At 38.9% G+C, this 26,864-nt stretch overlaps 1 protein-coding gene across 5 annotated transcripts in view; it reads right to left on the minus strand.

Annotated features, from left to right (window-relative positions):
- Positions 1–26,864, minus strand: part of gria4a (glutamate receptor, ionotropic, AMPA 4a) — a 107,536-nt gene that overhangs the window by 12,568 nt on the left and 68,104 nt on the right. For 3 of the 5 annotated variants that reach the window (XM_072392590.1, XM_072392588.1, XM_072392589.1), the window contains exons 11-15: positions 25,392–25,598; positions 22,678–22,893; positions 21,777–21,937; positions 7,989–8,187; positions 3,817–4,064 (exon numbers count right to left, since the gene is read on the minus strand). In XM_072392590.1, coding sequence (XP_072248691.1) covers positions 3,817–4,064; positions 7,989–8,187; positions 21,777–21,937; positions 22,678–22,893; positions 25,392–25,598 — 1,031 coding nt within the window. Of the gene's footprint in view, positions 1–856; positions 972–3,816; positions 4,065–7,988; positions 8,188–21,776; positions 21,938–22,677; positions 22,894–25,391; positions 25,599–26,864 lie in introns of all 5 variants that reach the window. The other 2 variants (XM_072392591.1, XM_072392587.1) reach the window with 1 other exon arrangement.

Genomic DNA, 26,864 nt, shown 5'->3' on the forward strand with positions numbered 1-26,864 from the left:
CAATTTGCAACTCTGAAATGATGATATTGGTTAAAAGAGAAGCATGAGCCTTTATCAATTATTAATCCTTCCATCTGTTTCAAGTCTTCCTCAGCCTAAAAAGAATCCCAGGGCTACAATTTCACAAAATTGTGTTTTTTTTCCCCATCAGATATTTAGAAACCTGTTATGTGCAACAACTCTTCAGTTCAAGGAGAGACAAAGGTTCATTGTGGAGATTTTTCAAAGTCCTTAATTATTCTCTCCTTCCCAGAGCTGCCACCAGGGGGCAAATATTCCTGTCTTCACAGTATTCGCTCTCTTTCTTTCACCTGATATTAATCTCTTAAATCTTCTCCCATTACCTTTCACTCCTTGCCTTCTCAAAGGGACATAACCGGATTAGTGCCAAGCACATCTGAAACGGTTTTTCTAATTAGGTATTTTTCCCTGCAATGCAATGATTATGGACAATTGCTGTCTAAGGATTTAACACAAATCTGTTTGATATATTGATCTTTTTAGGCATTTCAGGCAATCGATTCTGTCAAAAAAATCTTTAAGGGTTCTTTTTCCCAGAGCATAAACTTTATACATGCATCTCAACATGCTCAAGAATGTTTTGTCTCTGCAGTGAACCTTTGACATAAAAGGTACACATCACTGACACAGATGCATCATTGTGCCGATCTTTAAAGCTGTATGGTGTCACAGCCAATTTGAGTCTTACACATTTGCCATTGCTGTATACTGTGCTTAACTTTTTGCTGGGGCAGATGCATGTGTTACACAATCCCAGGACGGCACCGTCACAAGCTTCTCAGCAAGTGAGCGGCACCGTCACCTAGTGGTGGGGGGGCAGACAGAGAGGGCTAACCTTGGAATCCCCTCCCCCGCTGCCACATTCTCCTTTGTCATACCACCACTTGTTTTTCAATTTGTCCAACAGGCCCTGCTCGTTGAGTTTTAGCACGGCCAGGTTGACCGCGTTTCTTAAAGTAAAAAAAAGGAGGAACAGATAAGATAGTTTGGTCAGAGCAGAGGATGGAGGGACAAACAGACAAGATGGACGGGAAAAGGGAAGAAGGAGGAGAGGAGGCAGAGGATGGATAAATTAAGAGGGGTTGAAGGCATAAAGGTGACTTAGAGGGAGAGATGTACCCCAGACAATGCTCTCTCACTGTTTCTCTTTGACTGTCAAAAAAGTACTTTGAATTTGTAGTTTAGAAGAGTAGTCTGACATTTTCTTGTTTTACTGTTACTTTTTTCTGTATGTCCTGTTGTTGTGGGTTAGCCTGTACAAACAGAGGATGCTCAACAGTAGTTTTGAGCATCCTAAACAGTAAGATTGCTGCTGTTAACTGTGTTAATCATATCCCTGCAGCCTGCTGATGGTGTTTTTGTGCCCTCCTGGTCTTCCTCTTTCCTGCCAGTCTGATATGTTTGTGATTGCGTGGCTCAAGTTTTGTACAGCCCTGGTAAAATTACCAGAAAAAATCCAGGGACACAAATATCTAGAGCTAAATATCTGTCATTCCTGCAATCTGTGTGCAAGGGTTCAACTAAGCACCAGATAGTTGGTATTATTAAAATCAACTTGCCATAACTGAAATGATGTATACCAGTCATGGTTCACTTTTCATACCTATGTGGCCTGTAAACTCACTCTCATTGACGATAGGACATGGCTAGAGGAGAAACAATTCTATGTATTTTTCTAAAACATTAATTTTGTCCTGTCTCTCTGTTTTGGTACATCTCTGTTCAAGCTGCCTGTAAAAGTCTTTCCTGTAATTCTTTTTAGCCTCTTGTCTTGTCGGGACCATTGTTTTGTTTGAGGGATTTCACAATCATCTCGACTAATCTCAACAAAAAGGTCAATGCAGTTGCTGCCCACATGTTTGTTAGTCTGCCCCTTTGTCTGTACATGCCCCCTATGTGGAGTCTTATCTCAATGTCTGATGGTACACTGTAGATAGGAGCTGACTTGGAGCTAAGACCTTGTTAGCACAACACTATGAAAAAGAAAGTACTCTGCCTGCTCAATAAATATTACTTTAAAAAAATAAATCATTGTAATACATTTCTGAGTACTGATAGTCAAAAGAGAGGGAAAGCATTTTCTGGGTATATGCTATCTAAAGGCCATGGCTTATCTCATGAACATAAGAAGTATGGATGAAAACAGCTCAAACATATCTGATATTCTTAATAACAGTCACTTTTCATTGATCATGTAAAAGTAGCTATACTTGAGAAAACAGTTCATACTGTCAAAGTCATTTTATTCACCAGAGTATTCATGCTCCTCAACACCATCATGTCAAATTGGGCCAGTAACAATTCCGCCAGGAGGAGAGGCAGACACACATTTGCGAATGGAAGACTGCGTTTCCGACAACTGAGAGAAGCAGGAGACAACCGTGGATAGTCCAAAGAATTAATTTTGAGGGGGCTTAAAAGGAACCTATCCACTCGCTGTCTGTCACTTTTCCCTCGAAAACGGAAAACCCTCTTTTATTCTCTTTTGTACCTATGAGTTAAATAACAGGGGAACTGGGGTCTTGAGTATCTTTGCACCATACATAGGGGGGAATTATAGGACAGGATGTGATGCTCATGTGCTGTATGTGTTTGAACAAAGCAAATTGGAAATGCTGACAGAGATAGATGGAGGGAGAGAAGAGAGAGCAGGTGGTCAAACTTTGCTGAACTTTGTCAATTACTTTCCCTCAGTGGACACTTGTCACATTGACAGGCAAAGTATTTGCACTACTGTCCCACTCACCTAAAAGACACTTAGGTTAAAAAGTCGAAGGAACAAGTGTCTGCTGAGGGAAAAACAAAACAACAGGACCGGCTTTACGACACTTTCTCATTCAATTCCTCTATTTTATGCTCTTTAGATTCAAGCACACTGTCATGTATTTTTGCAGTTATTTATGCTTTTTATTTGGCATTCTTCAATCACCTACCAATTTAACTTATTCAAGAACTTTCAAAACTTTGTTCATGACTCAGCAGTTTTGATGTGAGATCCTATATCACTTTTACTTTCTTGTCCCCCCATTGAACAGGCCCCTCAACTTCCTGTTTCACATTTTGTTTCCTGATTGTCTATACATTCCCCCCCCTTGCGGCTCTGGAGGAAGAGGTAGCAGCCTGAGGTTCTGCCACTCCTCATGGCAATATTCGGTCAATAAGTTTATTCTATTACAATCATTATCATCATCATCAATGACCAGCACAATGAGACAGCAGACAAATGGACAGAGTTACCTGGAAGATGGCCCTGCGGAGAGAAAGAGTGATTGACAGAGCAACAAAGAAGAAAAGAATCATACAAGCACAAAGACATAAGCGGATGACAGTGACTGAGAGAACTCAAAATGACTTGCTTTAAAATGAACAGAAAGACTGCATGAGAAAGAGACAAAAAGTACAGCAGAGACACGGACAGAATTACACACATTCAAAAAAATGTAAAAGAAAGCAAGGAAGAGACAAAAATCAAGGCAAATGATGAGGCACGATGAGACACATAATTTGTAAATTCAACACATCTATCTATGTCGCTGCTGCCAGGTGAAAACCGTTCCATAAAACCGTTCCAATAATTTACAGCCCTACTGCTTTGGTTTCAGTATAATGTGAATCAAGAAGTTATCAATAAATTCTCAATTCTTCAATTTTTGAGGTTAAAACATGGTCACGAGACAGCAGCGACAGGTTGATCTGTGTGTAGCATAAAAGGCACAGCAGGGTAGGTGGAATATCGCAGCAATAGTACAGTATCAGCATTGTTACTGTCTCCTATTGTTACACTATTCCACCCACCTTAACTGTGAGCCTTTCGGTGTAGCAATGCCATATCCTTTGGAATCCAGGTTCCCTCCAACTTTCATCGTATCACAAGGCTTGCGCTGCTCCGTGTATTCATTCATGGTGGACTCCAAGAGGAAGGCGTACTTCCCCTTGGACTTGCGGACTCTGGCCACACCCTCTGCCGTAGTTTTGGTGAAGACAGTCGGCTCAGCAGACTTCATATAAGACCACATCTTCTCATATACGGCTATCTTGGACCTCTGGGATGGAGGAGAGGTAAAAGGAGAAAGCAAAGGTTTACTAGGATACTAATTGTGATGACGATACTTTTGACATCAAAAGATTTGGAAAACTTTTGATGGCAAAAGTATGTAAACCTTTCTTTTCAGTATGTGATGTGTTCCCATTGTGCAGAAATAACTACATCTAAAAATTTCTGGTAACTGTTGATCAGTCAAGCTCAATGGCCTGGAGGAATTTTAACCCATGCCTTCAGCTTGGTGACGTTAAATTAATTTCTCATTAAAAATGGAAAGCATTCCTGGTCCATGTGGAGCAAGACATGCCCAAACCATGTTCCTACAACCACCGTGTTTCACAGTTGAGCTAATGTTCTCATGCTTCTTATTGTTTTCTCTTCTCCAAACATAATGCTTCTCACTTAACTGAAGTTTGATTTTGTTCCTATGAGTCCACATTATATTTGGTCTCAAGTCTAGATGAAATTTTCCAACAGCCTTCAGATCTTTAACAAACTGCAAACAGACAGCAATATACTGTTCGATGAAGGGTGGCTTTTTCTTCTTGCAGCCCTTCAGTTGTTCAAGAATGAGAATTTCCTGAAAGAATGCGTTACTTTTGTGGACTTCTGTGTGAATTTGAGACCCATTCAGCACAAGCTGTAGAACAGGACTCTGATAGACTGTATTTTGGAAATGTGAAGTACTTACGCTGTGATGAGAGTAGGCCATCCATAAACATAAAGATCATTTTTTGATGGATAGCTGTTATTTGAATAAGAAAATGCACTAACTCACTTCTGATTCTCATCCTATTGTTTTTATTCTAAAATGAACTACAATAAGATTAACTACAAATGCTACAGTTTCACGCACTTCTGCCTCTCAGAGACATTTAATATTGGAATATTTTCACAATAAACAAATTGCCTAGTAAAATGCTATGGTCATTTTATTCATTTTTTATTTTTTTTACCTTTATGTCACATTTATTCAGAAAGGCCAACCTTTCTTTAATTTACAAATTGTTAAGTCAATTCAAACACATCCATGCAGTGTGTCTATCTCTGGATGTCAACTCACACCCATGACATAAAACAGATACCCAAAACATTTTGTAACAAATTCAGAATATTTCAAATAAAAAGATGCTGTGTTTATTGAGAGACAAAAAAAAACAACAAAAAAACAGAAATGTAAAAATCAGAGCAGTGGAGATGAAAGAATGTGTGCTATTCATCACTTTGACAAACCGATATGTAAAAAACTGCACACCACTGAGACTGAAAAGTTTAAGAAAGTGCTTTAGTGAATGTTAAATATGTTTTTACTGCTTTTCTTTAACTGCAAACTGCTGCGGCTGAATTTCACTCTAAGATTCCTTGGACATAATTACACTGCTGATGGAGGGCTGTGTCTTCTTCCATCTTCCATTTTGATCCTCTGGCATGTACTGACATTTACAACCACATTTAGAGTGTAACACTATGTCTCCCTTGACAAGTCAAGCATCGGCCTTACGTCAAATGAGTTTATGACTAGAATAGTTGCATGCTAATTGGTCACGCAGTTACGAATTCAGGAGAGCTTTTCAGAGGACATCTGTCCAGCATGGCACAACACATTATATTAGACTATTTGTAAGCCATGCATATGTGTATGCTTGTTTTTATGTGCACCAGTTTATACATGCATGTGTTGAACTTATCTGTTCCTCTGTGTGTGCGGGTATGTGAATTGTGTGTGCTCATGAGTGAAAATAACAAGCAGAGGAGTGGAACTGTCTGCCACCGCAAGCATCCGATTTTTTTTTTATCTCTTTCTCTCCTGATATTTAAGTGTTATTCTGTCGCTCTACAAGCGACAAGCCAGGGCCTCAGGAACTGAAATTGGCACCCGGGGGATGGTGCATGTGTGCGTGCGTGTGTGTGTGTGTGTCTGTGTGTTGATGGTGCGTGACGGACACCTATCCCATAATAATGATGTTCAAATTCAAGAGGACCAGTTTGTCCCGCCTCTTCTCATTCTACAGTCTCTGACTCTCCATTATTTCCTCTTTATTTCTTACTCTGACTGCCAAAGTCGATCATAGATTCGAAACATCCCTTCCAGCCCCGTCATTCATCCATCCCCCAGAGAGATTGAGACGGGGAGGGACAGTAGCGTTGATGTTTTTGTGCACGTACAAACAGCGTCTAGCCCTGGGGGGATGGATGGGTGACAATAAGATGTGACTCTTTCCAGATTCTTTAGCAATGTGTGTGGCTGTGAAGGAGGGAATGGATGCTACAAGTCACCTTCAAGCATCCACACACTTTTACAGAGACACACATACATGCTCTGTGGGAGAAATTCAAATTTCCACACACATATCAAATACATACGAACTATGATGCTAAATCTGCATACATACATGTTTGCATATAGTCAAAATGTACACAAATACATGCACACATAAACACACACACACACACACACATATGCAAAGATAATTAATGGTGGTGGCGAATCCCCCTCAGCTGTGGGAGAATAAATTGCTTTTTCACCCTCCACAGATTTCAGCCCGCTCGTTATGTTGATGATGCCAGAGCCACTCAGAGAATTACAAACTGTCTGCCTCTGACTCCCTCATCCTCTTCTGACCATTATCCACCCACCCTGACCCACAAGTCCCCAAACACAAATACATATAAGAAAGTTTAAAATTTTTTTCTGTTGAGCGTAACAACAGGGTGGGGAATGATGATGAAGGGGTTTTTGCTCATAGCTGCAAAAAATTCAATCTTAATCAGCATTGTGTGCATATGTGTGTTTAGCATTAGGAGTATTTAAGTATCTGCAATATACGCAAGTGAAAAGACCAAGCGCCAAAGTCACTGCATGTCTCCTTTGGGGTATTTCTCTTCACTTTATTATAGTTTCCTTCTTCCTATTGAATTCAAACAGCTCCCTATAGAATATTTTGCAACACCTCAGTGGCCATCTTTTTTCATTCGAATCCAACTTTAATTTAGTGGTCTGTATGATTTACTATTATGATTATTACTAATAAAATAGCTTTATTTGATAGGATAGGAAAGTAATTAAATGCAAAAGGACTATGCTAAACCATGAACAGTTGCAGTCATGATTGGAAATCAGTGAACTTTGAATGTCTTTGAGGGAATCTTTAGGATCAACTTTGATGTAAACTTTTAGAAACTAAAAACATACAATGTCAAAGTCAGCTTTTTCAGCTTTGTGGCACTTTTAAAACTTTAGCCACTCTTAGTTCAAAATGCGGAAGACGGTCATTCATCCCTATAGTCCTGACTGGACTATTTTAAAACTCACTTAGACTGTTCTTAGTCACTCCTCCTGATCCCATAGTGAGGCCAGAATTCTGCTGCTTGGCCTTTATCACGTTTCAATAGAGAGCTCAAAACATCCCTTATTTTTGCGTCCTCTTACTGAACTAAAAACATGTTTCAAAGATCATTTTAAGAGTCCTTTGTTGTGCTTATTGGTAATACGTCTAAGTTAGACTCAAACTAAATTATGGGTCAGAATTTCTCTCTCCATGAAACATCAATCCCTTCCGTATACCTGCTTAATCTAATTTAGGGTCACGGGGAGGCTGGAGCCTATCCCAGCTGCCATTGGGTGAGAGGCAGGTATAGACTGGACAGGTTGACAGTCTATCACAGGGCCATATAAAGACAAACGAGACGCACAACTATGTACGTTTACACTCACTCCTAGGGACAATTTAGAGTCACCAATTAACCTGACATGCATGTTTTTGGACTGAGGGAGGAATCCGGAGTACCTGAAGAGAACCAAGATTCAAATGGTCCGCTGGCATGACTTCTTAGCTTCTGCAGACTAAATTTAGTAGCACATTGTCTTAAATAAGTAAAAGCCAGAAACCTCTCAACAAAGTAAATTAGCAGAATGTGTCCGTACCCTGAAGAACTCCTTTGTAGAACCTGAGTCCAGTGTCCCATAGGCAATCTCTGTCTGCTTGGCCAAGTCCTCTGCACTCTCTATAGGTGAGACCATCCTTTCCACAGTGAGGAAAGCAGCCAGGTTGGCTGTGTAAGAGGAGATGATGATGAGAGTGAAGAACCACCACACACCTCCAACAATACGTCCAGACAGGGACCTACAGAGAGTTGAGAAGAAGACGGAAGACATTTCAGTGAAAAACAAGGAATGGCAAGATTAGGGAGAAGAAACAAAGGAACAGTTGGAATAGATGAGAAATTAGCATAGGGAGGGGACGGTAAAGAGGAGGTTAAAAGATAAAAGGATGAAAATAACAGTGAGAGAATAGAAAAAATAGAGAAGGTAACATAATTAAATGTTAGTTCCACAGTCAAGTATATGCAACACAAATCACTGTTTCACAAAGCATTTTTAACACACTGTGTTCATGACTGAAGAACTGATAGAGATGCCAAAATAATTGTCTTTCAGCCTCCAAACCAATTCAGTGGTAACGATAACTGAGGCTACATGAGACAGATTGCAATTCGGGCACCTTTCCGTCTTTCTCTTCTCTCCATGTTTACTGTCATCATCTTCGATCTACGATTGGAAGCAGGAGCATCAAAGTAAGTGACAATTCTACCAGGGTTTTTTTTTTTTTTTCTATGAGGGGTGGGGGTTCACCAAGTAGAGGAAAAAAAGAGCAAATAAGTCTATTAGAGAAAATGAGAGAGAAGTATGGTAGGGTGGCAAGTGATATTTTTCTTTTATAAGCTGTAGTCAGTAAAGAACTTTGTAAATCTAATGGACAAACAGCAACATCAAATGTGCACTGTTTAGGTGAAAGTGAGTGTGAAAGACAGTAAAACGTGTATTGGTTGAGACACACTTACTGTACATCAATTTTCTTGAAAGTACGAATGTAAAGAAGCCCTTACTTTCAAAGGGAATAGTTGAGTAAGACATACGCTGAATTAATCAAACACAGGCGGCTTGAACATTCAGTCAAAACCGTGGCTCTTTAAGAGCAAAGTTTCATGGATTCACCAGCTATGGGCCACATAGATTTATTGTGGGCTGTGTGCATGCATTATTGTATTAGTTTAAATCACCTTGAGTTATTATGACTAAAGGAAGTGAAGCTGTGACACAGGCAAGCTATGTAGTAGCTCATGAAACTGCAAAACCCAGAGAGCTAGTCAGTGATGTCAAGTTCACGAATGATGTTTGATAAGTATGTATTTACTGTGTAGGCGTTAATCAAATGTTTGATCCATAAATTGGTTATTGCTCATCAGTACTCCTGTCTTAAATTTACACTGAAGATACAGTGTTGCTTGAGTATCAGAGAAACCCAAAAGAAAAGGCCTTAAAATCTGATGTTTGAAGTTTGGTGTTTTTATGCTAAATGAGCTGGATGCTGAGGTATACCTAAACTTTCCAAGTCCCTATCCGTAATACCTTCCAGTTGCTTAGAAACATAGACATCACACTGGATATAAAAATACATGCAGTAATTTGATATCCAATGTTCACTCTCTTTCATCTCAGTATTTGGTCTCTCCTATCTTTCTACCAACTACAGTATGTCTTTAAATTAGCTCTTCAGCTGCTGAATGATCCACTTCAGTTCCCAACTTGAGCCAGACTAGATCCACCAGTTATTGACCTAAAGAATGTATTGCCATATTCCCAGGCTAATTTTCTGAAATAAAAAAGAGCATGTTGTTGCTCGGAAACAATGGTTAACACAAAAAAACATAGAGCTGAAAGATATTCAAACACACAAGCTGTGGTAAACTGATTAAACCAACTGATTCATTGGGTGAAAACTATACTTGGGTTTTAAGAAGTGGATCTTTTTACATCAAGCCTAATTATTTGAGACATTGCAACTATAAAGACATTGATAAGTGCTACTTCATCAAAATCAGGATTAGTACATCCTTTTATATGCAATCACATATTAAGGCTGACAATCAGGAGGCCAGATACTCATTAGGCAAGCTACCCCGTTCGATGTGAAAGCAGGGATCTGTGAATTATCTTTTGGGAAAGGTTTGGTTTTAAGGAGTGTATGCTGAAGAGACAAAAGAAGAGCAAGAGATCTGCGGGGCGCATTGACATCTGAGTCTGCATAAATAGTCACCTTTTAGAGCAACTTTGCATTCTGCTGTTGTTCAAAACTATGCACAACTCTTAATCCTCTCTCTATCTCTCTACCTTTCACACTTGCACACGTGCACATACACACCAACTCACACACACACAAATATGAATTCATAGTGTTTGTCCTTGAGACATTGATCTATTAGGCTGAATTAATGAGCCTGTACTATACTGTGATAGATTCTCCTGAGAAAGAGATGTTAGGTTTTGGTTTATTCTTATTAGGAGACAACAGAAATCTATTATTTCTTCAGCTGATGAAACTTTGAGATGGATTGTCAGAGACAGCTGTAAACAGAAAACAATCAGATCAACACAAAAATGGTCACATCCATGAAATATAGATTTCAGTTGCTGCAGACAAAACATTGTTACTATTCATGATAATGATGGTAACGCTTGTAGTATAGAGCTTAAATCCCAACTCTGAATCTACTTGGTGCTGCGATAGCAGGTCTATTGGTATCCAGCTCTGAAAAACATACTGTAATTAGAGACTCATTTCATAAGTTCTAAAGGGTCTCCTGCAGAGGCCAACAGGGTTGCACGATCTGACAGTTTAGCAGAAAAGCTGTGACTATGTTTTCATGGGGCCTGATGAAGCGATTCCATGATTTGAGTGGGCATCCAACAGAGAGTGAAGGGATATAAACACCCATCCTCAAAAAAAAGGAAAGAAAATGCTATCATCAGTATCAGTATCTCGTGGGAGAATTTGCCCTCTAACACAATAAAAAGTTTAATGTCAAGGCAAATTCCAAACTTTTACTACACTTCAGCAGTGTGAGTACATAGACCTAACCAAGCAGTAAATGAGATGAAATTACGGCAGTTAAAACAGTGAAGAAAGCAAGACGAATGTCACATCGCCACCATGCCAACAATCACGATGAGGTGTCTGAAAACAAGTGAAGCTTTCATTTAAAGTTACTTTAAGAACTCAACAAAGCTAATGTTTTCCATGTTTCTTTTTTGATTTTGTCATTTTATGTATGGGATACATTTTGGCAAGCTCACAACTGTCTCAAAAAGAATCTTGAATCAATTATTTTGTTGATAAGAAACACTTGAGAGACTGTGATAATGAGTAGTTTGCAGCTGGAAATACAGATTATTTTAGTAAAATATTAGCTAATTAGCTAATGTCAGCTGCTCAGCAATAATATCAGATGACTAAAATCAGGTAATAAATGAAAGACTCTGACACAGTGAGCTGTGGTATCATCAAACTTCTTTATCCTTTTCCTGTTTGGGGTTTGCTATGTAAATGTGAGGGGTTTGCTATGTAAAAAGATGGCTGACTCGGATGTGGGCAGGGTTGGATGGTCCAACTCCCTCTTCCCACTGGTCAAAGCAAGAGAACATATCAATGCAAAACATGTGGGAAATAATACACTGATTTGGTTAACTTTAAATGAGTGAACACGAGAAAAAATAACTTACGTGTGTTTCTTTTTTCAGTTAATTGAAATAGCATTTGTTGCACTAATGTCATCACAAACTCAAGACATCCACTGTCATCTCTTGTTGGCTTTCCCAGCCATATTGTATTACTACTGAATTGCTACTGAATCAATTATCATTTATAAAATCAATTCTAATTTCAAATGCAGCAAAACAATGCATCTGTTGCATTTTTTGTATTTCAAACTGAATTAGGATAGAGGGACATTTAACTTGCACAACCGTCTGAATAAATCACCTTTGAGATATATAAGATTAATCTAGAGTAGTTCCATCATATAAGTTCATCATATGAGTTCAGCTAACAGGAGTCGAAGAAAAATCTAATGTTAAAACATAAAGTAAACAGCCAGTAAGTGTGATCAGGAAAAGCAAGGTCTTTTTTTAGTCTAACAGGCTTCTTGTTCTCTAAATCTAAGAATATTGCATCGAGTTTTAATATTATATTAAACTTTTTAAAAGAGTGAAACTAAATGACCTTCTTCTGTAAATAGAATATGCTCGTAAAACACACTTCTATTAAGATATTATTTGATTTTTCTTTTTTTATGAACCACATTAATGCGGTGATTCATTCATAGGCTGTGGGATAAAGTTAGACTACCACTATTCTTTATAGCTACAGCTTCAGTGGAGACCTGCACATATGTGGAAGGAATACTTTGTGAAGCTTTACATCACAGTAAAGCTGCACACTATGACATTATATGGTGCGGACTTAAGTTGTGTTTAAAAATGTTTAGGACCGCTTCAGCTCCAAAGTGTCACACTTAATAGACTTATAAATGACAACAGATTAATTACCTTTGAAGTAAAAGGTTCGCTAATTTTCTGCTATGCCTCTTCCCAGGTGACACAACACAGACTCACAGCAGTTAATGAAACTGTCACAAAATTAATATATTGCACTGGTTTATGTCCTGGGACAAAAACTATTTTTTCATATGCGAGGACACAAATAACTGCATATAGACTCTCACAGCACTGAGTGAAAATGACATGATTTACCAGTTTGTAAGGGCAAAAAAGTCTATACTAGTTGTTCAGACTGTGTCACAGAGAAATTGTACACAAGACTTTCATCAGGGAGACCCAAGTTAAACTCCCGTGTGACCCTGTCCTTCCTACACTTTGTTTTGTGGTCTTACTGTGCAACAAGTCCTGTACCACTGACACAAATGACGTTGAAAGTTGTGAAGGCGACATAGTAGTTGGTCTGCACCAAACTACTATGTCACCTGTTGCCTCATGAAGGAAAAAAGTTTCTGGTTCAAAACTTGGCTGGGGCTTCTCTGAAGTTTGCTTCTGCTCCCTGTGCCAGCGTGGGCTCTCTGCCGGTACTAAAACATGCACATTAGGTAAATTCAACATGGTTGTTTGTCTTTGTGGCCATGTAATGGACTGGCGACCTTTCTCGGGTGTACACCACTATCACTCGCATTTTAGTATTTCACAAACGACTTATTTAGTTGTTTTGATTGGAGGACTTGTTGATGTAAGCACATGCATTTTGCAGAGTATGTTTTGGTGTAAATGGGTGATCTTTGGGAGTAATGTATTTGATAAGTCATGTGACATGTGTGTGTGTGTGAGTAGGCTGCCTGTGTGTGTAGTTTTGTAGTGTGTCTTGGTTTGCAACAGGCGAATCATTCTATAGCAGGTCATGTATCATCCATGATAGCCAACAGATTGCCTCTACAATCCTCTGTGTGAAAGATTAATGACATGTTGTACTTCTTTCTTTCTCTTTTTCACACACACACACACTGCTTTAGGCAGTACAGTTTGCTTTTATTCAATGCATCTGGATTTTCTCCCCTGACCCCCTGCAGTGATAGCAATTATGGGTAATGTTTGCATCTGCGCATGTAGTCTCGCCATTGTTTTCTTTTTCTTTTTTCAAGGACTAATGGATAATCAGTTTTAGGGAAGTTCCTTTGAAACTGTGATCAATTACTAATGTTACTCAGCAGCAACAGCGTTAAATTTGTTTCTTGACTTGTGTTTCTGAGCACATGTTTCTCTAAACACCTCCAACCTCACTATTATTTAGTTGGGGATGAAACAAGACATGTTTCATCAAGTAATGGTGTCAGATATGTTAACAATTATTAAATCTGCCAGCTGGTGGTGTGGTTGATGTCTTGTAAAAAGCATCAAAGTTTGATTGTGTCACAATAAACTACTGCAAGAGTGACTGTACAAATAGAAAATCCTATCGATAGCCCATCTATTTCTTGATTTGTCTTTTTCTTGCAACGACCACAGGTGTGAAATAAAGCAAATTGAGTAAATGGATTGAAACAGGCAGAAACCCATCACAGTAAATGGAGAGAGGTTGAAGAGGAGAAGGCAAACAGACTCACTTGAAAACAATCTGATTGATAGATTAAAGATACGTGCGGCAGGTGAAATACAAGAAAACAATAGCAAGCATCAGACGCAGTGTAAGACACAAAAGATTTATAGGAAAGGTAACTCATAAACAAAGTCAGTCAATCTGCATGTCTGGCCTCACTGACATCATCACTGACCTTGAGACGAATCATTAATTTCTCAGAATGCCTCAGAGCCCCACTGCAGTTAGTTAGTCATGCCATTAGCTGGATCTGTTGCTATCATTAACTATTCAGCACACCCACAGCCATTTACTCAATACTTTCACATGATACACCCAAACACCTGTGCTTCAGAAGTCCACAAGTGCCCTCAGGAAGCAGCACAAGCATACACACATCCAACCCCCTTCAACATGCATGCACACAAGAGTAGAAAGATGTAATTTCAGACGTTTATTGACAGAGACATATCCAGTCCCCATGAGATGTTCACTGCTGATCACTTTACCACTGTCTCCTTCTCCTGCACTCTGTCCTCTTCAGTCAACCCCCCCTCCCCCATTTATTCATTTATACAATGCTTTTCAGTCCACGTGTCATCACCTGGCTGTCCATCATTTTGTTGCCATACTCTGTATTGTGACCAAGCCAATCACCGACATTAGGAATCCAAAAGCTTGTAGGCTGAAAGATGACAGGTGGGTGGTGCAAATGCCTTACCAAGGTCAATCTGACAATGTGTGTGAGGGTGTGTAAATATGCGTGTGTCTGCTGCCAGCCATTACCTTGCACTTGAGTGGAAAGGTGCAGGATACACAAGGTGGTGTGATTGCAAGAAAAAAGAAGATGTGGGGTTGCTCAGAGAAAGTAGTGATTGCACTCCTCTGTATGCAGACATGCCACCACACATGTGAGTGTGGATAGACAGACAGATAGACAGATAGACAGATAGATAGATAGACAGATAGATAGATAGATAGATAGATAGATAGATAGATAGATAGATAGATAGATAGATAGATAGATAGATAGATAGATAGATAGATAGATAGATAGATAGATAGATAGATAGATAGATAGATAGATAGATAGATAGATAGATAGATAGATAGATAGATAGATAGATAGATAGATAGATAGATAGATAGATAGATAGAGGGGAGGTGAATGAGGGTATGTATTAGACTAGTGTCTCCCAGACTGCAGAGATGACTGCAGCACAGGGGGAGGGACCCACACTGAATACCAATAGACCTTCTGTAGCAGCTCAATACACACAGTGTCTCTCATACACATACACACAGTGTCTCTCATACACATACACACAAACCACACATTCATACAGAGCATATAGTCAAATAACCACCACAGAGCCATTTGATTGACTAAGGCTCGTTAAGGTTATGAAAAAACACAATATAGGAAGGATAAGTGCGTATTGAAAAGAAAAACACAATTAAACTATAAATAGCCAAAGAGACTGAAAGAGATCCATTTAACCAGTTTGTGAGAATAAATCTTTCCATTCGAATCACCCTCCTTCCCTTTATTTCCCTCTAACTCTATAGAAAAGACAACCTCACTGGTGAAGCGATGGGATAATGGGGTGGGAGTGTATAGCAACAACCAAAAATAAGCATCCCATGGTCAGGGCAGACACACGGGGATGAAAAACAGGTGATGATGTGCATAAGTATAAGTAACAGTACAGGATGTCCATACACTCAACCATACACAAGTTCTAAATGCATTAACAGAATCAATGAAGCACAAAGTCATAGAAAAGTTTAAGAAAACAGACTGTTAGTCTCGATAAATGCATACACTTTGATGCTAACATTACGTTCAGACTGATATGAGATTAAATCACCACTGTATTTTGTGTCAAGACATTCCAACAAACTGAAAAAACTCTTATTTCAACGGGAACTACTTTTTGAATATTTCTAAGAAGTTTTTGTAACATCAAAAGTAAAAAAAAGCCACATTACCATTGAAAATACTTTTTCTTATGATAGTAAAGTTCCTCTAACCCAGAAAAAGTTCAATTGCGCCTTCTTTTCAGACACAAATTAACACAACATAGAGGAAAGTGTTATGCCTGTACATGAAAGTTCATTAATATTGTGTTTTTTAAGCTATTGCTGTACTCCTGGAGGAATGATAGATTAAGATCTTAACATTCCATGATATATAGTATGTTAACATATTTGTGTGATATACTAAAAGTAGCAATAAAAGCAAATGTTGAAGTTAAGATAAAACTCAAAGGTGTTGCAGCAGCTACAGATATAGAATATAAGATATGATAATGTTGGCCTAAATGTAGCACGTTTCTGATATCAGGTGTGACTGGAGTTAACATAATGACTTTACCAGCTTGCAAAGGTGAACACGGGAATGGAAGATTATAGAAAATGAACTGAGGTGATAGAAAAATTATATGACATTATGATATGTATGACGTGTCTCCTTTTAAAAGCCCATCATTTCTGCAGCAGTGTCTCTGTGCCTCATCCATCACATGAATTTATGCCAAAAAGCCTGGTTGGCAGTTTTATTCCCTTCTTTCATCAATAAATCAAGTAACTAATTCCTTGCCTATTATTTCTTAATATTTTTTTACCTCTCCTGACACAATTTTCAGTTTAAAAAGAAAAACTTGGCTTCCTCAAGCTCTAGTTTTAAGTATATTATTAAAAGACAGAATGGGAAAAAGATAAGGGAGAAGCCGTTTAGGCACGTAAGTAAAGTCCCATCACTGCCTGCCAAATGTGCTTAATCCCATGGGAAAAGAGATTAGCATTGTTGTTCACATATTTTAAAGATTTACAAAGTTATAAATCCAAAGTCCTCTCCACAGACAGTTTATATCTCAGGCAGAAAATAAAGCGTTTGTACCGCCCTAAATCTTTTTCTTCAGTTAATTTTCAGTGTGTCATGATAAAACACATTTACTTTAAGCTGCCCAGCTAGTTCAACATGTCCTGAAACAAAGAAATAGCTTCTTCTATTTTAATTTAGTTGTTGGTATTCGTTCTGTTATCTCTAAAATGCCTCATCAGCGAGCAAAGCACACAGATTCTCTGCTGGTCATGTTGTTGTTTGTGTAGCATTTTGCACCCACTATGGCTGTTTTGTTAGCATTCCGCGGCAGTTCACATGTGAAATATAAATGTTAATACATGTTTAAGGTGACATGATATTTTGGAAATGGTAACACCATTGCATGAAAACAATGTGGATGGTGTGGATTATTTAGCTGTTCTGTTGCAAATTCTGACACCTCTGTTTTGCAATTGAACTTAGAGTAACTGTAAGTAAAAAGTAAACAACGTCAGCATCAACAATATTTCGCTAGGGTCTCCCATTGCCATGTTAACATGAATACTTGCATATTCTAGTATCGGAAAAAGGAGTAATCTGACAACCTGATGCTGCAAATCAAAAATATATTCACATTACAGGCAGAGTAAAAACCTTCACTGTGGAAGATGTTTGCATGTTGATGATAGGTGCAGATAACAATACAAATTTGTGGTTGGCAAAATACCTGTGCTTGTGTGTACAGGACCTAAGGTAGCAGGTGGCAGTTTGGCTTCACTTCTACTCATAAATTATGTGTTACTGAGTGTGACTAATGCTGTTTGGGAGAGGGGGCTTAAAATTAAATAAAAGAGCTAAAACAAGATTGTGGCAATGTGAGCAGCTATGATCTATCAGACAAATGATCTAAGTAGTATTCCATTTTTATAGCCTAGCTTTGTTGATCACTAAAAATGCTTTACCATGCCAGGCACACTTTTTTACTCAGCACCTTATTTATTATATATATTGTGAGCATATCTGTACAATACACACACTCACACAGATAATTGCATTTGGGGCAAGTGAGGTGCAGTATTGTTCCCATGGATATTATAAAATGTGGATTGGAGAAGCTGGGTATGGAACCCCTGACCTTCCAATCTGTGCAAAACTGTTGAAACCACCGCTGCCCTAATTCATTTTTCTAAACATTAAAGCAAATAAGTCCAGTAGACCCCAGCATAAAGCCACAATGCAGCAAATGAGCTAAATAACATGGGCAATATGCAATTTAGAGTGAGCATACAGTTTGTTTTTTTCGTCATACTACCACCACTAGCACATGCTGCTTTTGTGTGTTTCCAACCTCCCTCAGCCTCTCCCTAACCCTTAAGAAACAGTATTTCTGCACTTAGCACATCTACCAATTGTCAATATACCAATTAGGAGGTGTGCATCTCCAAAGCTCTGATCTGTATACAACAGAGGATTGCACACCCTGATCAAAATGTGCAGCATGTTTCCATCAATAAGCTCCATGACTATTCTGGGAGTAGAGCCTCATCACTAAATACAGCTATAGTACCGGTTGGAACATGGTTTCTCACAAGACTAAAATTGTTATAGATTAAATATCACATTTAATTTACATGATAAATTGTATGACCTGTTTTTACAAGAGACATCTCTGATTTAATTTGATATTGAAAGAACCTGGTGCGTATGTACAGTCAAGGACATAACAAAAAAGAAAGAAGGAGAGGAGAAAAAACTATATAAGTGACAGATTTCTCATTGTAATCTCAATGGAATCTGTCATTTATGACTGCAGTAATCCTGGTCCATAGAGGAGTTGTTCTGTATTGGAAGTGACAGGGTCGGGTGATTTATATGACGAACTCTGGGTTCATGTTTAATATCACATTATCGCTTTGACAGCAGTAGCTTATGCATAGGACCTGCAAGTGATGGAGAGGTCTGCATGTGTGTGCTGGATTTTTGTGCAACAGCGCAGGGAGTGATATTTTCTGCACCTGTGTGCAAGAAAAGTAAGTGTGTTAAGTGTCTGTGTGTTCATGTGCCGAACCTGTGCTTTTATGTGCGTGTTAGTGTGTGTGCCTGCGGCTGATGTGAGGGTTTTCCATTATGTGTGTTAAGAATAGAATTGGCCCGTCAGTCACACTGAACTGGGGAGACGAGGGAGACGATAGGTGTTGGGACTGTGCAAGAGATGGATGAAAGAGCAAAACGGGGGGGAAGAAAGAAAAGTTTGAGCAGCTTATAAGAAACTTCTGCTCTATTCCCAAACCAGAAAATGCCAACGAAGATGCCGTGGAAATGGTTGACAAATACTTGGTCTAAACTAGTTTTAGAAATAGAGGAAAAGTTCTAAAGAAGTATGTTTATGTAAATAAAATCTTGTTTAAAGGATAGACAAGGAAAAAGTTAATACTGAGGAGAGAGTTATGTTGCTCGGCTACGTTGTTCTTCAAAAGCTTCTCTACAAAATAGAGGGATCTAGGTTAATTACATACATATTTTGTGTTTCTCTATGCCTAAACTTCTCAACTTATGTAACTAATGCAGATTAATTCTCTGAGCCACATTACCTAATGGACTCCCACGTAACATCAAAGATTATCATATTATAATAGAGCTATTTCTGTTGTCATTTCTTCACTATAGTATTTTGTTAAAGAGGAATATCTGTCTTGAAAGTATTGTAGGCTGTGCATTCATTACATGATGGATAGACAGACACACATAGTACATTACAAGATCATGGGAGCATTAAAGGAACATAGTAGAAACTCTACAGGTAGTATTGTGTGCCTGTGAATCTCTTGCTCTTCACAGTACACAATGCTACTTGTCATTTTCATCATGACAGTAACACTTTGGTTTAGAGATCATTAGAGAGCCAATATGACAGCGAACGGTAGGTACAGAGAGGTACCGTTAAAATCACAAATCTGCCTTGTACTCCGGTATCATGGATTTATCAATAATCAACTCAGTTAGACTACTGATATATCAGAGCCATGGTCAGGAGTCATAGATCCCAATTTACACAAACATCAGAGCAAAGATTGACGTGTCAGATAGATTAGATTAACATATTAGACTAAGCAGTCCTTCTGTTTGCTGTTACATTTAAATATGTAAATGATAGAATCCTTTTTCCACGTTAACTATGTTATTTATCATAAAGTAACACCTGCAAAATGAAAAAATATTTAAAATGTAATCAGAAAAGTATATTGATGTTAGCTAAAATGCTACATGTTACCAGGTTGCTCTTTACTGTTCCATTATGTTTGCTTCGGATATATCTGATTCACCTTCATGTTAAACCTCAGAAGCTGTGACATCATGAGCGCCGTGAGTAGGCTGATTGACAACATTCCTGGTTTTTAAACAGAAAGGTGTACTCAGTCAGATGTGCTATAGTGCTTATGGAAAGAAGCCGTGAAGTGCAACTTGAGTTCTTTCCCGTCAGCTTTGTTGAATATGGTACAATGTTCACCATAGTATGTTAACTGTCTAATCAACGTCATTGCTGGGAACAGCGCAGTAGTCTCTGGGTGCAGTGTGTTCCAGACATCCCTACATTCTGTATGCTTACAATAAAGTGTTAAGTTTCTTTTCAAATAAATTAGTTTTGCACTGAAATGCAGGGTTCAATTTCAGCAAATTGTTTTAGTGTGTTTTAGGTGTTGAAGGTAAGTAGAATTTACTAATAGCACTGTTTTAAAATATACCCAGACTAATAAAGTACTGATTGTTACACAGGTTTTATTAGTTTCTAACACTTTGATTTTACAGTTTGGGAGATCATGGAGAGGAAGGAAGGCAGGTAGATAAATTAGGAAAATTTAGTTTTTAACAATGCTGCATGAGCCAGGGAGTCCTTCATTTCCATCCATCCATTTTCTATACCTGTTCAATCCAATTCAGGGTCGTAGGGGGGTGGAGCCTATCCCAGCTGTCATTTGGCGAGAGACAAGGTACATCCTGGACAGGTCACCGGTCCATCACAGAGACAAACGAGACAAACAACCATGCATGCTCACACTTACTCCTAGGATGAATTTTAGAGTCACCAATTATCCTAACATACTTGTTTTTAGACGGTGGGAGGAAGCCAGGGTACCAGAGAGAATGCACGCATACATGGGAAAAACACTCCACACAGTAAGGTCCCAGCCGGGATTTGAACCAGGAAGGCGACGGTGCTAACTACAACCCCACCGTGAAGCTCCCACTTAATTTCCACCGACTAATAAATTATGTTTCCCTTTACATACATTTTAGTTTTATTGTTCTCTAAAGCACATCTGCTCATGTCCGTTCCTTCTTTTAGCTCATCATGTGTCATTCTTTTCTTTGTTATAGTCTGAGGTGTTCCCTGCTGTTCTTTCTTTCCTTAGATTTTGCTCCCTAAAGGTCTTGTGGATGCTGGCTATGAATATTTCACTAAACTGCATTCTCAGGTTATCAATTATAAAATGCCATATTCTTATAAATATTCTAAAAATACAGCTGGACTCTGCCTCTTCCTTGGTGCATTAAAAATTCATACACATCTAGCAAACTGCTAAATCTTCTACCACACCAGACCCAAATGGACATGACTGCTGGACTGTGTACAGGAGTTCCCACTTTTAGGGTTTTTTGTTTGCATGTGTGAGTATGTTTGTGTGTGTTTGTTTTGTTTCTTGCATATCCTCCTTGTCTGTAGCATACAGTGTTTTGGCATATCAGACCAGTTCAGTGTACGGTAAGAAAGAGCTAAAAGAAGTGATTCCCTGTTAACACTGTTAACACTCTAAATCAGCACAGACTATTAATGCGGCACTCAAACAAACAGACAGACAGAGTCCCAGCCCACACCTCGTACTGTATGCCTCTTACTCTATTATTCTGACACGTGTACACAAATGCTCGGTGTTTGTCTCACACACGCATCTTTTCCCCTACTCACCGCGGCGAGATGTCACAGCCCTGTTGCATGAAGGCTCCCAGAGAGAACCAAAGGGAGTTGAAGATGCCAAACTCGTTAGGAGGTTGGTCGGTGGGGCCCTGCTCTGTGGTACCCTCCTCTGGTTCCTCTGCGTGCCACTCATACGGACTGAAGCGACTCACCTGAGACCATCAACAAAGAAAGAGCAAAGCAGGGACATCGGAATAAGCATTAGATATAGCAAAGGTTCTTCATCCACACACATAACTTTTCACTCAGTCTGGCTGATTGCCATCTGGTCAAGCTGAAGTTGGACCTACGCTGGTAAAAATAAGATATCACCAGATTCCATGTGCTAATATAAATGACAACAGTCTGATCAGTCATGAATATTGTATATTTGTTCGACAAGTGCACAGGCTTTTAAAAGCAGAATGTGGTGAGTGAAGAAGTATGTAAAAAAAAAAAAACATCATAACAGATGATAGACGAAGAAGAAAACCTTGTTGAGAATATTTCGTATTAATATAAGAGAGATAATGTTTTCTTAAATATTCAGACACCCTGGTGTCATTAGAGCTTTACTGATGTGACCTTATGTTTGAGAATGGGAATGTGTCTTGAATATCTCATGTTCATATTTACATGTCTGGCATACATAAATGTCTCTCATGAAATTCTCTGTCCAGAGAGGATGCCTTTAAACATATCAATGTCCAAACCAGAGGTTTGATCTTTCAGAGACTAACTGTATTTCTGTGACAAAAGTCTCATTCTCGCTATGTATATTGACCAAACTGATATCTAAGTAAGGGATCTAAAAGATCTATTCTTTTATCCCAGAATCCAAGCCTTGAACAGCTCATCTGTAAAACTCCTGCAGTTGGCCTTAAATGACATCTAGTTTGTATCAATCACTCACCAAAAACAGGACAACACTGACTCCAATGTAAGCAAACACTATGCACATCCAGATCTCGTAGGCCAGTGGGTCCAAGAAGGAGAAGACACCCGGTTTAGACTTCTGGGGCTTCTTGATCATGATGGAGATTCCCAGGGACATGAAGGGCTTTGAGAAGTCGATGACCTCTTCTCTGACCAGCGTGATGGTCAGAGGGGCCACGGCAATCTCTGCTTTCTGCAAAGAAGGAAGGAGGGGCCGAAAGTTATAATGCAATTAATGTGATGACACTCCATAAAGAAATATAAGTGATATTCCATTGGGAGTGTCCACAAAGAAAGCACAAAGCAGACACAGAGAGGAACTTGTTTGGCAGGTGAGAGAAGAAGGGTTTAAAGGAAGAGAGGAGAGAGAGGGTGAACCAGAGTGACAGAAGAGTAATTCATACAGCATGTAGCCCTGAAAGTGACAAATCCAGAAAGTGAATCAGTAAGCAAGGTCTAACACACGTCTGCATGCTAGAGCCCTCACACATACCCTTGGATGAGTCACAATCTCTGTCTCTGAATATAAGTATGTGTCTGAACATCATAACTGAAAAAGCTACAACAAATAGTGATGTGCAACACTGAATGAATGAATGAATAACTGAACATGTACCGTTCCTTCACTTTGATCTTAGACACTTTTCACCAACTCATTTTCTTATATTGCAGGCCCACCATACATTATAAATTGCAAACAGTGGCACAAAATGTCCCAAGACATCTGATACATAGAATGCAGCACCTTAAAAGACACTGATTCTGATTAAACAGTGGAAACCATTACTTGCAACTGTAAGATTTCTATATCATGATTTATTTGCTTATCCAGTTAATTACACCAATCAGCCACACCATTAAACCACTGACGGGTAGTGTGAGTAACACTGCTGATCTTATTACAATGCAATGTTCATCTGGACAAACATGCATTCAGACAGTCACATGGATGTTTCTAAGAGACTTGCCACCTTCTTAGACTTCTGAGTTGTTGCCCCCCATAAGGCAACAACACACCCCAACAAGTAATAGACTAACCTGGTAGGAAAGCAGTGGGCCCCACAAAGGCTCCTTAGTAAGGGCTCAAAAACATTAAAAGAATCTCAGGTGTTCACCCGACCTTCAAATTCCCCAGATACTAATGTAATGGGATCTGGTGGCATCTGTGGGAAGCAAGCCCAGTCCACATAGATCCCACCCCGCAACCCACAGGAAGCAAAGGATCAGTCGCTAACGTTCCGATACCAGGCACTTTAGGAGACCCTCAGTTGTTCTTTGCACACAGCCTGACGGGTCAGAGCTCTTTTGTCAACACAAAGAGGACATACTTAATGTTAAGAGTCAAAATGTTGTGGCTGATCCGTGTACATGGTAACACTCATGTCTTAAATGTATTTTTGATTTTGCATAGGTGTAAAATTAAATTTTACTACATTGATCACTTACTGCAAAAAAAGTGTTTGCTACAGCTAACTTCCAATGATGGATTGGAGGTGTATTATTGGTGGTGCATCAAATGTGCACATTGCTGAACAAAATACAGGTGCAGCAGCAGTACATTCCTCTTGTGCGGACCATCCAAATATCTTAAAGTCTTTCTCCAGGCATTAATTAAACCCATGAATTTGAATCTATATATCACATATTTATCCATTTTTCCTACTTTTAATCCTACTTTTAATGAAATTTGCTCAGATATAACTGCAAACAGTTCTTGTTTCAGTATTCTAGGATCTGTCAATACATCAACTGGCTCCACCTCTTCTCACTGCTGTTCGCTCCAAATGGGAAACTTAAATGCTGGCTACTTAACCCATTTGTTCAGAAAAAAACAAATGGCCTCTGTGTGAGCATAATGCATCTCTTTGCGCATTGCATTTTTATTTTTTGCAAATTCTTCAGGATCAACACAATGCTAAAAATAACAGTATATGAAATAATCTGCTTTGTAATGTAAGGATAGTAAGAAGCAGAAAGATCAAACAGATTACCGCGAGAAGACAGAAGACAAAAGGAGCAATGAGAATTGAAGAAGATATTGAAGTGCTGAATTTTTACTGTGAATATATTTTCTGGTGTGGCAGTAGTGTCTTTGGAAAGGACCACATGCTTGGGGTGATTCAAATCAAATAAGTCAGAGCAGCGGTTCAGGTGTGTCCCTTCTCTTCGGGTTCTGAGGGGTAATTGGTTCAGTCCCTGTACTTCTTTTACTTGTCTACTTTCATCGTACCCCAGTGACACCTGACATTGTGTTCTGCATGTCGATAACGTTTGCAGCCAGGCAGCAATGTGAAATCTCAGAAACTCAAAGACATAATTAGTAAGCCTGCCAAATTCCCCTGATATAAGTGAACACTTCATGACACAGCATCTCTGCGGGAAGGAACACGGTAACTAAGGAAACGCAGGGCTTGAGACAAGTTTATGTACTGCATGAGAGTTATTTTCAGCATTCCTCAGCTGTTATGTGATGTAACTGTCCAGCAGTTTATATGACCTCTACAAAGATTGCAACATTTTTCTGGTCTGTGCGAGATAGGTGTTGATTTTGCACACTATAATTGCAGCTATAATTAATTTTTATTAAATACAAGTTTGCAAGTATGTTAGAACAACACATACATGCTTATGGGTTGTACCTATGGTTTAAAAAAAAACAAAAAACAAAACAACATAATTTCCCATTCTTACCCCATATACAAGTTCGCCGACCATGCCATTCCATATCTTTGTCTCTGGGTCTCTGGCTCCATATTTCCCATCTGGTACGATGGAGATCTTGTACTTGATTCCAATGTGTTTGGCAATCTCTGAAGCCAAGTCAACACAGTATCCCTCATACTGGTCATTGCCTTCATAAAGCTCCCAGTTCTTCTTCAGCATCACATAGGGACCCTCCTATAAAATGAGCAAAGGAGGAAAAAGACAGCTGTTTGGAGGAAGATAACGGCAGCGATCAAGAATCACCAGCAGTTTGGTTGAAATTGGGAACAGTGCACATGGGGTGTACGTACAAAGAAAAGTAACAACATAGACACAATTTATTAAAAAGGAACATATTAATTATTTTACTAATCCTAAAGAGCAATGCTGCAAACTAGATTAAGTTGTGCTTTAGGGGATCAAAGTGGAAATGAGCATCTATAAAACTAACATTTGTGACAGTAACATATGTGTGTATTGTTATGAGTCATTGTAGGACATTATTGTAAATGTATGACCCTGCTGTGATTAGCTATTAACACATCATTATGGTTCATGTTATTTTTTCTTTTAATAACAGCAGCCAACAAAAAATCTCACAGACACAGGCTCACTGTTGAGAGAACAAAGTTAATATTGTTTGAGGTAGATGTTTCATATCTCGGGTTTCTGACTTCCAGCGCCTTGTTTTCTGCCTTCACCTAATTCTACATGACTCCACTGGGACCCTCAATTGACTCAGTGAAACTCTCAAGCTGAGAAGAACGAAGTGAACAGGAGAGGAGAAGAAGAAAAAGCGAAGGAAGTCGGCTGCTTTAATAATGTGAGGTAGGTGTAGAGGGAGCTTTGTGAGTGCAGTTAAATGCTAAAGAGAGAAACTCAAAAACATAAAAATATTATTGCGTGCTGTATAAGAGATATATAAAGAATGCAGACGCACTCAGTCTTGAGAGTGACAGCACATCATTCAGAGGCAGGGAGTTATGGAGTTAGGCAGCAGATCCTATAATCTGTCAAAGAGCAAGCCTATCATTTAAATCTAACACTCCCAAATCATAAAGACAGTTCATGAAGATAATGAAATACAGTAAAAAAAATGATTACATATTTTTGGCTTGAATTTTTCATTCAGGAAATTGTTCTGCATTCAAAACAAGTACACTTTAATGAACAAAAGATTACCACACTGACACATTTTAAAAATGGTCCAACTCGCAATAAAATCACTTTGACAAAGATCTGAGTGGAATCGACATTTGAGTCTTCAATTCAGGAAATTTAATTACATTAAAATGAAGTCTAGCTTAGAGGCAGGCAGGTAGCCTGATTAAAACAATCTTACAGTGGGAGCTGAACAATACCAACATAGGTTTAGATATTGATCTTCCCTCTCTTGAAATGAAAACATTAACCAGTATACTTGTGTCGGGCCGAGGTAAAACTGATTGGAATTCGCATGAC

Source organism: Leuresthes tenuis, unplaced genomic scaffold (assembly GCF_036924035.1).
Source record: "Leuresthes tenuis unplaced genomic scaffold, fLeuTen1.0.hap1 SCAF_9, whole genome shotgun sequence".
Taxonomy (NCBI): Eukaryota; Metazoa; Chordata; class Actinopteri; order Atheriniformes; family Atherinopsidae; genus Leuresthes; species Leuresthes tenuis.